Here is a 14,980-nt window from a genome sequence, read left to right on the forward strand (position 1 = left end):
TCTTTTAATTTTGGTTAATTTCTTTTGTCCCCATTTTTTGGTTCAGATGATAGGTAGAGTATGAGATTCGTTAATTCGTACTTTATTTCAGTTCATTTGTGTCTTTATTGGCAAAAATATTTTATCCTTCAATATTTATGAAAGTAACAATTTAATCATTAAACATTACTTTGTAACAGTTTAATTCCTATAGTAAAAAGAAAAAAGTGAAACAATTTAGCCCTCAAATTTCAATACGCAATTATTTGGTCTACGTACTTTTATTTGTAACGATTTTGGTTTTATTATGAAAAATATTATTAAAACTTAATGAAAGTTCTCACACGTGTAGATCGATAGACCGAATAAAAATAATGTTATCTGTCAATACACTATAAATACCATATCATTAAATACTAAAAGTTGACACTTAAAAGTTATGATTTTTTTTTCTCGTCATAGGATTAAATTGTTACAAATTTAAAAATAGATGATTAAATTATTACCAAATAAAATTTAAATACTAAATCGTTACTCATGTGTTTTTAAACATTTTAATTTGTACTACGCACTAATATCATTTTTTCATGTTTACTCTTTTAAAAACCTTTTTCTCTTTAAATTAACTAATTTACTCGATTGAAAAATTAAAATTCCATTAGACATAGAAATCAAATTTATATCCAATAGATCTATTAAATTTTCAAAACTTAGAATTTGTAAATGACTTATTAAACAAATAGTTGAAAGTTTAAAGATCTATTAAACATAAACATAAAAGTTCAATGACCTATTAGATAATTTTAAAAAGTTATAACCAATATCTTTGTTAGTAACCATTTTGTTTTCTAAAATTAAGTATATAGACACTATTTCTACATCTAAAATTTTTCATTTGTTATCTATCAATCACCAATAGTTTAAAAACCTAAGCCTGATTTTGAGAGCTAAAAAAAAGTAGTTTTCCAAAAGTTATTTTTGTTTTTTGAATTTGGCTATTACCGAACGGGGGCCAGATAAATACAAAATTCAAAGTTCAATAATTAAATTGGTAAGGTTAAAATTTCATTTTCGTCCTATATTTTAAAATTGTTAAATTTTAGTCAATGTAATTTCAGTTATTCAATTTTAATTTATATATTTTCAATAAATCTTAAATATAGTAATTTAAAGTCAATAAAAAAAAACTGGTTAAATAATAATAACAATCTTCACGGAACAAAATACAACATGTAAATATGTTTTCAAAATTTGTAAAAAATGATAATAATAAAAATTTAAAAATCAATAATTAACTAGTTGTATGAACTAAATTTAAGATTTATTATCAATATTTGTACAAAAAAAATTGTATAACAAAAAAAATTATGGGTTAAAAATAAATAAAATTTAAAATATATGAACCAAAATAATATTTAAATAAACCAGTGATTTAAGGGTTATTATTATTATTAAAAGAAAATAATAAAATTGTGGATTTGACAGTTTGAATTGGGGAACAATATCAGAGTACGACACAGAAGAAACATGTGGTAGCATGAAAATTTAAATTGCTAGAAATTAATAATTTTGAGTAAGATAGTGGCAAAATGGTCATTTCTGATAACAAAAATTGTTTTATTACTTATTACTTTGACAAAGAAAAAGCGGGCAGTGAGGAAGGGAAGCGGAAATCAAGGAGTGAAACGGCAGCGTTTTAATAATGGGCGCCAGATAGTTTAAAATTAAAGCCATACCCATCGGGTACACATTGCTTCCCGTGAAAGCGGGTGCAGATGATTATGCCTCCCACAAGCCTCACTAATTTCTCATATGTCTTTAAAAAAAATAATTGTTCAATTTCCGACATGTCACTCTGACGTGTCTCCTCCAAATCACTCCCGTGGGTCCCACGCATCAAAAAGTTGTATCTTGTAATATAATATAAAAGTAAAAGTCACACTTCTACTACTGATTTTCATTTTAATATATATGTATACAATAATAGTCAAAATATTTTTAAAATTTATGTTTTTTTTAATTAGATTGTGAGTGGATATTATGGTATTTTCTTGTTGGATTGTTATGGGTAGAATTCTACATGTTTGTTGTGACATCAACATTTGAGATAAGAAGTTGATTATTATAATTCTAGGTTATTATGGTTGAATTATAATAGTTTGTATTTGAGATGTAGATTATTTTAGTTTAAACTATAATAATATGTGTTTGATGTGTAAACTATTTTAGTTTGAGAACAAAATAGTAAATATTATAGTAAAGAATAAAAAAAACGATGAATGTGAAAATTGTAGTAAATAATAAATATAGTAGCGAATAGGGGTTTTGAAATAATGTTGATTGTAGCTAATTGGATACTACAAAATAGTATTTATTATAACAATAGGTGATTATTATAGTCCTAGAATAGTCATTATCCAAAAGCACTGGAATAAGTAAAAAAAAAAAAAGAAAAAAAGAAAAAAAGAAAAAAAAATGCAATTTCTCTTATTATTTAGGTCCAACAGCTTAAAATATCTACTTGTAAAAACCGTTTATATTATTTGGATTAGCGAACATCAAGATTAAAAAAATTTCCACGAGACAAGTTTAAAATTTTCGAGCATATAAGGTTTTTCAAAATGGAAGAAATGTATTTATTTAGCAAAATATGATTTATATAATTTAGAATAGATCTTACTGTACATACTTACAGCTTGAAGTAGTAATGAAAAAGGTGTTTTTGTATTAAATTAAAATGATGACAATAGGATGCATCTTTCTCTTTAAAGCAACAAAATACTGTTTTATTTAAGTTTCTTTAAAGAATTATTATGATGAATTAAATAAGACTACTACATTATACAATTTTATAAGATATTGCTGTGATTTTTGTTTTTGTTATTTTTTTTTTTCTCTTTTGCCCATAAAAGGAGGACTTTCTAACACACACATTAAGAAAGTAAACAAAATTGTTAGCCAAACTAGCTGCAATGAATGAGCAATTATATGTAGAGATCTCAAAGGAAATCAAACCATGATTCTTTTATAGTAATAATTATATAGTTTTGAAGGGATTCAATAATAGAAAGGACCCATAAGTTTAAAGTGCAATTTTGATGTTTAAAAAAAAATAAAAATTAATAGAGGGTTATGTGTAAGTAAAACTTAGCATTATTTAATGAAGACAACCCACCTAAATTATGAGTCCAACCTTGGTGGGGTCTATAAAATTAACAACCCATCTTTTTTTCCCCCTATTTTGCAAGTAGCTAACATTTTATTGTCATCACAACCCACTCAATTAAATATTAATTAAAAATAATAACTATAATCATAATCAAGTATGAATTTTAAAAGGGATCATTGCTCCTCTAATTTATTTATTTTAGGATTACAACAAACGGCGCGTAAAATTTAAACATTTGACTTCAAGAGAGGTAATACATGTCAATTATCAAGTAAAATACACGTTTATTTAAAGAATGTATTGAGCAAGGATGAGAGTTGTTTAGTTGAAAATTTGTTAAGTCTAAAAAGTTGTTTAGCTCTTGGACCCACCATATAAGAAGTAATTTTGAGAAAAATTTTCTAATCTCCTAATAAACCAAGTTAAACTATTGAAACTCGTTCCTAAACTTTATCGATTAAGAGTTTGGTTTTTAAAATTGAAAGTTTATGGGTGTAATAGTTACTGTCATACTTTTTAGGGTTTTTTTTTTTTTTGATAGTTTTCCATTAAAATGTTAAAAAGACAAAATATTAAATTTAAATATTTTAAAATCTGAGACAAAATTGACAATATTTGAATATTATAGATTAGAATATTTATTTTGAATAAATAACAATAAAAGAAAAAGGGGGAAAAGAAAAGGAGAGGGCCAAGCAAAAGGGGGTGAAGGTGGGAGGCTACAATAGCTCCACCACACCACATGGGCTGCCTTGGTCCGAACCGACCGGTAAGGACCAACCCTCGACCGGCCTTTTGTTGCCTCTTTTGGCCGGTCCGTCTCTCTGAACCACACACATCAATTTCAAATTTGTTCTCTCTCCCTCGTATAACATTCGCATGATTTTTTAATTTAGAAAATACTTGGTCGGATTTTAATTGTACATTTATTTAAAACGCAATATTTTCGATGTGAAAAAATTGTTCAAAAGCATGCAATTTATGTCTTGAATTATAAAATCCAAAAAGTTCTCTGGACTAAACTTGAATTAAAAATTAGGGATTAAAACTCGATTCATCGTAAAACGACATAATGACAAAATTTTAGATAAACTTCCAATAAATTTCTAATAACACATCATAATAAAAATATTCTTACTTTATATGTCATAAAAAGGATACAATTGAAAAATGATAAAATTACATCAAAATTATAAACAAAATACAAATAACAATTTGATGTCTTTCACAATTCACAATGAAACTTTTAATCTAATCATGAAACAAATATCAAGTAAATAAAAGATCGAATCATACAAAATTCTCTTGAACTTTGGAGTAAGTTTCAATTATGTTTATAAACTTTAAAAGTTTCATTTTATCCGATAAAATACATTTTCTTTAAAAAAAAAAGCATTGGATGATTTTTTTCCCCAAATGAAAGGATATTAATTGAAGTTGCAAGCATACATGATATCATCTACATTTAATTTTCAATTATATAGAAGATCAAGTTCATCGTTACAATTTTAACTCAAAAGATGTTATTGACATCATTCATAACATTTACAAAATCAATTTTCTTACACATAAGCCGTCCCATCAATTAACATGAATGACATTGTAAATGAGATTAAGTAAGTGTTTTAATTTTTACACACTAATACATGTTTTCATTCATCATCCGAATGACAAAATTTCAAAGGATACTTTTGGAACATTTTCAAAGTTTAAGGGTTAAAACAAAACTTATTCAAAGTCTAGAAAGCATAATGAAAAAGGAAATACACTCCTAAAATTTAAATTTTTTTTTTTTTTTGAATTCAACATAAATGAAAATAAGAAAAAAGAGAGGGTGGGAAAAAAGTATAATAAAAATGGTTGGAAAAGAAATGAGAGATGTTGAACTTAAAGGAGAGAGTTGAATGTGAATAGAAGGTATGATTTTGAACCCCACATTATTTGGTTGGTCTAGTGGGTTTCAAGTGTCAATGTTTATGTGAAAGAGAAGAGATTGGAAAGGGTACAAAATGATTGATTATTTATGAGGATGGCAATTTTATTTTAATATATATATATATTAAAAAAACTTGTATTTTAAAAAAGGAATTTGACAAAATTGCTTAGCTAGAAGAGAAAGGGACCCACCAAAGAGAAAAAAATGAAAGGGACAACTTAAGACTTAGACTCTCTTTCCCTTTTGCTTTGTTTTTTCTCTTATTGCACAACTCCAAATGTTCTCGTATTGCCCATCCCAACAAAATTCCATCTCTTCCTCTACATTTGCAGGCGGGAGATTCTCATTTTAAATTCACAATCTTTGGATCACATTATCTATTCAAATACTCTAACATTTGTCCAAATTTGTCTCCATTCTCCTTGTTATGATTTTGAATATTCATCTATGTGGCACTCAGATCTCGTTCGTGTTAGGCTTTGCTGCAAGTGCTAGGTAGCCTCGACCCTTAGTCTCGATCTTGTCTGAACTAACCTACATAAGAGATCCTCGCAGCGATATGGTGTCGAATCTACTACACTCTTATGCTTAAGTTAGTATTATGAATGACTAGTTTAGTTAAGCACAAAAAGAAGTAAGGTAAGATCTCTTACTTTTTGATTGCTTACTCTCCTATTTATGGGTGGTTGAAAGAAACCATTTATAAATCTATCTTCTGACACATAACCATGGTTGTGTGTGACGACAGGGATGTCAGGGACGTTTTTAACCTTCGAGGTTACATGGTGCAAGCTCGACTATGACTCATTTATTTTTCAATTAGTATATATTTATCAGCTCTACTGGTTGGTCCAAATCCTGAGGCACTGACATTTTTTTCTTTTGGAACACACACTCCCCTGTGCCTTTTTCTGGTACTTTTTAGACTTCGACTCGTTCGTGGGCTTTGGGCAATTCTCAACAATCTAAATTTTAAATCACTATATCCCATATCGATTAGACTTAGATCGTATTCAGTTTTATAAGACTATTATGTGTTAGGAGGAAGGTTTTCATCACTGTATCCCATCCCATATCTCAATTAGATTTAGAGTAAATTTCGGTTTTTTAAGACCATTCTATAATAAGAGGAGGGTTTTCAATCTTGAGTTTAATTTAGTGAAATTCACGTGCTTGAACTATCAACTTACTATTCAAGTCCCTATAATTTTTCTTTCTTATCCTGACACCCTAAACTTTTTTTCTTTAACCATTAGATTTACTAGGATTAAAAAACTGGACTTGTGCCTAAACACACCCTTAGCTTCCTATTACCTACACTATAAAGAAAAAAAAAAGGAAGAAAGTTATTAAAGCTACTCTTACACCTACTATCTTATTAAGGATTATCTTTTAACTTGAAAAAATAATAAATCTTGCTCGGAGGGGAACAACCTTTTCTACAATTATCTAATTACTAAAAAAAAAAGAAAGAAAAGATGATGTTGCATTTTAGAAAATCAAGGATAAATTTTTATTTTAAATCAAGTGGGGTAAAATACTCAGAGAATCAGGTGACAATCATGTTGAGTGTCATAGCACTGAAAATAGTAAAACTTAAAACGAATACTTTCATCAATCAAGTTCGAGTAAAAGAAAAAGAAGGTATCAAAATTTAAAAGGAAAAGAGGAAAAAAACTTAAAGCAAAAAGTATCAATTATCCACATACAAATGGCATATATATATATATATATGAAGGGAAGAAAAATGAAGAATACATAACATGCAGAATAAGTTAGCTTTTGAAAAGTGGAGAAGTCAGTCCTATCATATTCAAGAGAAATACATAACATAAAGTCCAATTAAGATTTAGGGCATTTGGGCTGAGTTGGATTTGGACCAAACTCATCACATGCATTAGAAAAAGGAAGAATTAGAAGAAGAATAATCAATAGAAAAAGGAAAGGGTAGGGCATGAATGTTCCCATGTGTTTATTTTCCCCATAACCCATAATTATATTTTTAAATATTTTTTGCCAACAGGTTAAAAAAAAAAAAACTATGGCCCTTATGAAATTGTTTGTAAAAAGAAGGTTTCAATCAGGTTGTTTCATTTTTCTCTGTTTCTAAACTTTCAAAATGTCTATAGGATTCTTTTCGAAATTATTTATAAAAATAAAGTTTAAATATTAGTTTCGTCTTGAAATTTCAAATAAATATGTTTTGGTCTTTAAATTTTTAAAATATTTATTTTAGTCTATAAATTTTCAATATCATTTCATTTTGCGGTCTCCAAACCTTTTAAAATGTCTATTTTAGTTTTTGAACTTTTTTTAAAAAATAATTATTTAGGTTCTTACCTTCATTTCAATTTTAACAAATTAATGACATTATTTACGTATGTATACTAGTATGATTCCAAGCCAAATAAATTAGAGATGAACATTGAGAAACATAAATTTAAGGTAGAAAAGTAACGTAATAAAGTCCAAAATGACAGTCTTTTAAAAGATTAGGAATTGAAACAAACGTTTTGAAAATTCAAAATAGTTTAAAAATTAAAATAGACATTTTAAAAGTTATAAAATAGAACAAATTTAAACATAAAATTAATAATCTTTTGCAAGAATTATAGTTTAGAATTGGGGAGGGAAGAGACCATTTTTCCTTTGTCAAAATGTCAAGAATGGTTTTGCTTAAGAAAATGTCAAGAATGGTTTGTTGAATAGAACTTAAATCTAACCTACACAAAGAAGCCTATAAGAACTTACATGACATGACTTTAATTTGAAGCACTACTCCTATCTTTTGTACATGCTCTTAGCCTTCTCATTGTAAAAGATTACAACCTTGATTAAATGACACGTTTAATTAATCTCTTAACTATCTATTTGGTCTATAAATTTTGAAACGTATCTAATAAGTCTTTCACCATTTACTTTTGTGTCAAAATTAACCTTAAATTAAGACATATCCAACGTTTTCCAAAAATCATGAATTATGAGACACAAAATCAAAAGTTTAGTATATTACTAATTAGATCAATTAATTTAAAGGAAAATCCGAATACAACAAGATCACTAGACACAAAAATGAAAGTTGAAGAACCTATGTGACAATTTTAAAGTTAAAGGATACACATAAAATTTAAAGTTCAGAAACTAAATAACCACAGACTTGAAAATTCAAAATTTAACCTATATTTTTCTAAATACTTTACTTTCCACACTATTACATTTTATTTAGAAGGCGTTTGGTCCCCCAAGTTGAGATGGATTGGGTGGGTAAGAAAAACTCACTCACCATTTGATTCACCAATAATTAACGAAGTTTATTACCTCATTATTTATATTAGCTTACATTTTTCAGATCGTTATTCGCATCAACTCTCTAAATTACTTTCTTTCTATACTAATAACCAACCCAACTCTACTCGATTATGCGTATCAAACACCTCTTAGAATGTTATTAAATTACAAGCAAGTGATTGTGGTGGGCAAGAAGCCAAACCAAACCACATTGAAATTCAATTATTAAAGCTCATGGCTTGTTAAATGTGCAAGTGTCTCCCTTTTTAACCTTTTTGGATACTGAAAAAGTGAGCTTAGATAACAGATTCATATCCATTTTTGCCTTTTTTTTCCCTTTAAAAAGCTATTATGCTTTTAAAGCTGATTCAAATTGTTTTCAGAGTTTATAATTTATATATTCCACTGAAATTACCCCACTGTCCCCCAACTTTTTCATTATTATTATTATTTTTATATATATTATTATGCACCAAATGAGATTGCAGCAAAGAAAAAGAGGCCTTACTGAGTTAAAAATAAAATTGTAAAGCTGCAAGGAGAAAAATAACATGGTAGTACTATTCTAGTACATAATAATTAAAGTCATATCGATTCATTATTATAAGTAATAATTTTAGTTGGTGAAATTTAGTCAAAAATACAAAAATATTTTAGTACTATGATAGTACTAGAACGTTTTTCTTCCTACGACGATAAACTCGAGCTTTTAATTCAATGTTAGTTGTCATTGGTGGTCGTAAATTTTGACTATCGATTAGCGATTTATGTAGAGCTTGATGATGAGAAAATTAATGACTAAAAAAATTAAATTAAATAATCTAAATAGGAGTAAAGACAATGTTATGATTATTGATGATATAAGTTGATTAGTCAAGTAATTTGATTGAGGTTAATTAATGTATGCTGTTGTTAATAATTAATTTATTCAGTCTAGATCTAATCTACCCATAATTTGTGTAATTATCATTTTTTTTAGTGAAGTTACATCTGAAATTGTAATAATTGTCCTTTTAAGTATATAATAAAATTGGTGATGTCTATTCCTTAATGTTATTTTTTAGATTCATTATGGTTGGCTGAATATAAAACAAATTAATTATATTTGTACACAAGTGCAAACAAAGCAATTTACAATTAAAGACAAAGTTTCAATTTTTTTTTTTTTTTTTTTTTGAATTAAAACTTTAGAAAACAAGAGAATGAATTATTAACAAAGCACATTGCTAATTATCTTTTCAATAAAGAATAGAAAACATGAAACAATTAAACAAATTTATTTTTTTAAAAAAAATAAGAAACAAAAATGAGAGTTAATCCCATCAAACAGTTCAAAGCCTAGATGTTAATTCATACCCAACTTTGAAATAAAAGTTTGACAAGCCAACTTGACCCAACCCATCAATCTTTAAGATTGGATACAAATCAACATTTTGGACTTTGGGCCGACCCATGGGCCGATTTGTTTGGGCCCATATCAGGCCCAATCCAACGATCCAAAACAATTTTAGTCTCATTGGGTTAGGTCCAAAAGGCCCAACCCATACAACCCAAAAACCCAACTTGTTTTTAGATTTTTGCTGACTTGTGTTAACTGTTTACCTCAAGTAATTTGGCAAGCTGCAGCTCACCTCTGTCATTCCACCAAAGCTTTTGAAGCCTAAATTCATCTGATCCACTTAAAACTGCTGATGCAAGAAAATATTATAAAGAACCTACAAAGATCACTGAAATCTAAGTGTCTATTTGGAATGACTTTTCAAATGCTTAAAAATACGTTTCTGACTACTTAAAAAGTCACTCCAAACATGTCCCAACATTTGATTTATAACCAATGCAAAAACAAACGAAAATGACAAAAAAATGTTATTTCACTGCACAAAAAGAAAAGTGAAGAGGAATGAATATCAAAGGACTTACTGTGCTTAGTGATGGTTCATTCATATCTCCATTTGTCTATCAGCATCGACAAGAGAGGTTGCATCCCTCACAAAAAAGTTGAGCCAGTAGTGGAGGTATGGTTAGTGACTTGATGCTATTTCTAAAATATAATTCGAAAGGAAACTGACTCACTGTATAGTCCTGCGAAACAGATTCGTGACGTTCGATGCTTTCATCCAGGCTAGATCATCTCTCCACTGAAATAATAGGAAAATGGTGTTTGAATTAGTGACTGTTTGTAGATGTACAAACAGCTAATTTTAGATAACTCTAAGGTAGATGTACAAACAGCTGCTTTTAGAATAACTCCAAGGTATCTAATCCAATCTCAAAAGTGTATGCATCTTGTTGACTATTATATGTTAAGGAGAACACACAACCAAGTTATTTCATTTCACTTTTCAGAGGAGAGATTTTGTATTGCAAGTAATGTACCTGTATTTAGTACACTGAGAAACTTTGGTGATAAGTGTAGACCATGGCAACTCTTGGAAAGAAATTTTTGCCACAAATGCGGAGTTTCATAGAAGACAAGTGAAAAGCATGTCGAGGTTTCACACGAGAATTTTGTAAGCTGGTTCGAAACAATAAGTTTCAAAAAAATTTTCCCTTAAAAACTCAAAAGGTTCCACCGGATATAGTTTGGGATTCAATTGTAGAGAATGCCAATCAATGCATCTGATTCAATTTCCTTTTTCTTATATTTCAACCCTGCTATATCCTGGGTCTTTCAGAACCTTTCTATCTGTCATCCCCTCCCTTATCTTTGCAGCATCTTCCCAACTATTCCCTTCAGAATAGACCTTTGACAATAATACATATGATGCATCATGTTGTGGAGCCAATGAAAGCAATTTTCCAGCGGTCAATTGCCCCAATTCTCTATTCCCATAGATCCTACATCCACTGAGCAAAGATCTCAATATGGCAGGCCAAGGTGAAAATGGCATCGACTCAATTATATATCGAGCGTCGTAAAGAAATCCATTCCTTGATAACATATCGACTAAGCAACCGTAATGGTCCCGAGAGGGTGTGATATTATAATCCGATTTCATTGTTTGAAACATAGAACGGCCTTGTTCTACAAGACCTATGTGACCACAGGCCGAAATAACCGCGACAAATGTGGCTCGACTAGGCTGTACTTTAGTCATCCTCACTGTCTCGAAAATTTGGATTGCTTGCCAAGCAAGACCATGATGAGCATATGCCATCATCATAGAATTATATACAACAATGTCATTGGACTGACATGACTGTTCGAATGCTTTTCGTGCACTCCCAATATCGCCACATTTTGCATAGGCATCTATAATTGCACTAGCAACATGCACATGGAGGCCAAATCCCATCTTTTCTACAAGTGAATGGATTGCCTTTGTTTGGTGATAAGCTGCCCTGCTAGAGCAGCCATTCAATATGCTGCCGAAAATAAATTCATCGGGCTTCTCGCCAGATTCCATTAGAATATTCAGAAACATAATGGCTTCATATATATGATTTTGGTGAACCAAGGCAGATATCACAGCTCCCCAGGTTGCCATATCTACAATCTCAAGTTGATTAAAGATCTCAAAGGAACTTTCAAGGAGTCCTATTAAGATGTAATATTTCATCAATGAACAGGAAACATACTTGTGAGAACCAAAACCAGCCTTCAATGAAGCACAGTGAAGTTGTCTGCACATCCATGGGTTCTCAGATTTGCAAGCAGTCTCTATAATGATGGAGTAAGTATATTCATTTGCTTCAACACCAAATCTCAATAGATTGGAAAAGGTCTTGAAGGCTTCCATGTCAAAAGAATTCAAACTATATGCCAAGATTAACTGATTCCAAGCAGATATAGGTTTGAAAACTAGAGAGTCAAACACTGAGAGTACCATCTCCATTAACCCACATTGAGAAAACATACTAATCATAGAGCTTAGCACACTAAATTCATCAAGAAAACCCAAATGTACAGCAAGACAAAAGAACTGAAACCCAAGTTTAAAATCAAGTAGTGCTCCACATTGCCAAAATAGAACCGAGAAAGTGATATGGTTAGGCTTCATGCCTTCTACCATAAACTCGCGAAACAAGTCTACGATTTCTTTTGCATCATTTTCATCGGAGAAGCCTCCAAATACTGTATTCCATGATATAACGTCTCTGGTTTGCATACTGTTAAAGGTTTTCAGAGCAGAGTTCTTCCTGTCATTTAGGAAGTACATATCCATGAGAGCATTCATTGCCACGGTGGATGTTAACCCTCGCCGAAGGATGAACCCATGAAGCTCTTTCCCGGAATTCAAATCCCGAATTAATGAGCATGCTTTGACAGCACTAACAATGGTGAACTTGTCCATCTTTATACCCTTGCTGTTCATCAAAGATACAGCACTCAGAGCTTCCAGGCCAAGACCACAGTTAGTATAGCCTCCAATCATCACATTCCAACAACCAACGTCTACTTTCTCCATCCATTCAAAAACCAACTCAGCTGAAGTAATATCCCCAAGCCTTGCATACATGTTCGAAATTGAACCACCAACAAAGACATTCTGCTCTATCCCAAGTTTCCAAGAAAGACAATGAACACCGGAACCAAATTGATAGGCTCCGACATCCGCACACGCCTTCATCACACTACCAAAAGTAAACTCATTAGGCATCAACCCATCCCTCATCATCTCCAAAAAACTCTCCAAACACAATTCAAACTCCCCATTCTCTGCCGCACCCGAAATGATCAAACTCCAAGATACAACATTTCTCTGAGGCATTTCTTCAAACACCTTAAGGCCTTCACACATAAACCCACATCTGCAGTACATTTTAAGCAGATTATTCATGGAGAAAGTATCGTAAGTGAACCCCAACTTACAAATATGACCATGTATTTGAGTACCCAAAATGCATGATTTTGCATTTTCAGATAGAGAAAGAGCCGTGGCAATTGTTTTAGGGTCTCTACCAACCGAGATATTGTAAGAGTATGATAATAAGCGCTTAAAAAATGGAGGGAAGTTAAGGGCTCTGTTAGTTAAGAGAACTAAGCCAGTTCCTAATGATGAGGTTTTCATGTCATTGAGGTCAAATTCAAGTTATAATCATATGGTGGCTAATGGAGATTATTTAAAGATGGGTGATTCAAATCAACATATAAGTGATGAGTTCTATAAGAAAATGCTTGAGCTTGACTCAAAAGAAGGGGGGCTACATCATTAAAAAAGCAAGCACTCACTTGCTTTCCCCTCTCTCCCCTCATAATTTCTTATCATAATTATTAAACCTCAATATTATTCTGACCTAAATTCTAAAAATGAAAATAATATTTTTTTTATTTTAAAAAATTACTTGGATTTTAAAATACTTAACAAATAACAAAATAAAAAGAAAAAAATAAAATAAAATAAAAGGATGAAAGTAGTATTTATAAGTTTAATTTGAATAACAAAATAATCACCTAATCCAATCTAAATAACGAGAATAGGAGCTCGTTATAGACTGGGTTGGTTCCCTCTTATCTTTGAAAATTAAATTTTTACCCAACATATATCCACAATAGTATAATATTGTCTACTTTGGGCATACACCCTCATGTTTTTGTTTTTGCTTTACCTAACTTATATAACCACGGTCATCTCCTTATTTAACCAATGTGAGATTTTGGTCACATTCCCAACAACATAGTATTTAAAGGTTTGATAAAAAAAAATTATTTGAAACAGGGGTGCTTAATTACATTCCATATATTGGTCCTACAATTTCAAGGGTCTAAATCTGGTCTATATATTTTTAATAAATATTAAATTAAATTTTGGAAGTTAATTTTATTTTATTAAAATTGAATAAATAATAAATAGTAATAATAATTTTCATGCGATACTAAGTACATATTTTGAAGTGAAAGGTTTAGAATCACTTTTTTCTTATTCAAAATCACTCTAAAACATATATTTAATATCTTAAAATTAATTTGGTATTCAACTTTCCACTTTCAAATACAAATTTTATATGATTAAAAATATGTTCCATAACGATTTTAAAAATGTAAAAAAGTGACAAATGCTAGCACAAACTATTTTTAAGAAATAAAATAACAATTGCGACCGAATTTAAGATGTATCAATAGACTAAATTTGGATATTTGAAGGCAGAAGAATTAGTTAAAAAAAAAAAGATACAAGACTTAAAAAATGGAAAATCCGATTAAATTATTTATTTATAAGTTGTGCGTGCGTTAGGCATCGATTGCCCCTATAGCTCAGTGGTAGAGCGTCAGTCTTGTAAACTGAAGGTCTGTAGTTCGATCCTGCATGGGGGCAATTTTTTCATTTTTCAGTTAAAAGAACTTTTTTTCATTTTGTAAAATTTTATCAAACACTTTATTTTTTGGAAAAAAAAAACTACATTTTTGGTTCATGAATTTTGGGTATAGTTTCTATTTGGTGTTTAAAATGTTACACATTAGTTCTTAACTTTTGAGTTTGGTCGCAATTTAGCCCATAAATTTCAAAATGTTACAATTTAACCTTTGACATATGAATTTTATTTCAATTTGGTTCTTAGATTTCAAAATCTACACTTTTAACTTTGATTTCTCACCAAATACTCATTTTTCGTCTCCAATGTTAATATATGTTAATAAGTTTAAAATAGTTAATATAATTATAATT

At 29.9% G+C, this 14,980-nt stretch overlaps 1 protein-coding gene and 1 non-coding gene across 4 annotated transcripts; one reads left to right on the forward strand and one right to left on the reverse strand.

Annotated features, from left to right (window-relative positions):
• Window positions 1-9,579: 9,579 nt before the first annotated feature.
• On the reverse strand, window positions 9,580-13,531 carry LOC120081262 (pentatricopeptide repeat-containing protein At3g09040, mitochondrial-like). Of its 3 annotated transcripts, XM_039035989.2 has the most exons (4): window positions 10,749-13,531; window positions 10,446-10,510; window positions 10,293-10,358; window positions 9,580-10,057 (listed from the first exon to the last, which is right to left on the reverse strand). In XM_039035989.2, exon 1 carries the CDS (start codon window positions 13,382-13,384, stop codon window positions 11,012-11,014), a length of 2,373 nt encoding a protein of 790 aa, XP_038891917.1. In that variant the 5' UTR covers window positions 13,385-13,531; the 3' UTR covers window positions 9,580-10,057; window positions 10,293-10,358; window positions 10,446-10,510; window positions 10,749-11,011. The 3 variants fall into 3 exon arrangements, with proteins under 3 accessions (XP_038891917.1, XP_038891915.1, XP_038891913.1); XM_039035987.2 differs by having other exon boundaries at window positions 9,580-10,358; XM_039035985.2 differs by having other exon boundaries at window positions 9,580-10,087; window positions 10,293-10,510.
• Window positions 13,532-14,557: 1,026 nt separating this feature from the next.
• TRNAT-UGU (transfer RNA threonine (anticodon UGU)) lies at window positions 14,558-14,629 on the forward strand. The gene has a single exon. It is a non-coding gene; the product is annotated as a tRNA-Thr (tRNA).
• Window positions 14,630-14,980: the final 351 nt, after the last annotated feature.

This window comes from Benincasa hispida, chromosome 7, assembly GCF_027475165.1.
Source record: "Benincasa hispida cultivar pf3 chromosome 7, pf3_genome.v1.1, whole genome shotgun sequence".
NCBI lineage: Eukaryota > Viridiplantae > Streptophyta > Magnoliopsida > Cucurbitales > Cucurbitaceae > Benincasa > Benincasa hispida.

Coding starts and splice junctions, on each gene's coding strand:
- LOC120081262 (XM_039035989.2), bottom strand. CDS start 13,384: ATGAAAACCTCATCATTAGGAACTGGCTTAGTTCTCTTAACTAACAGA.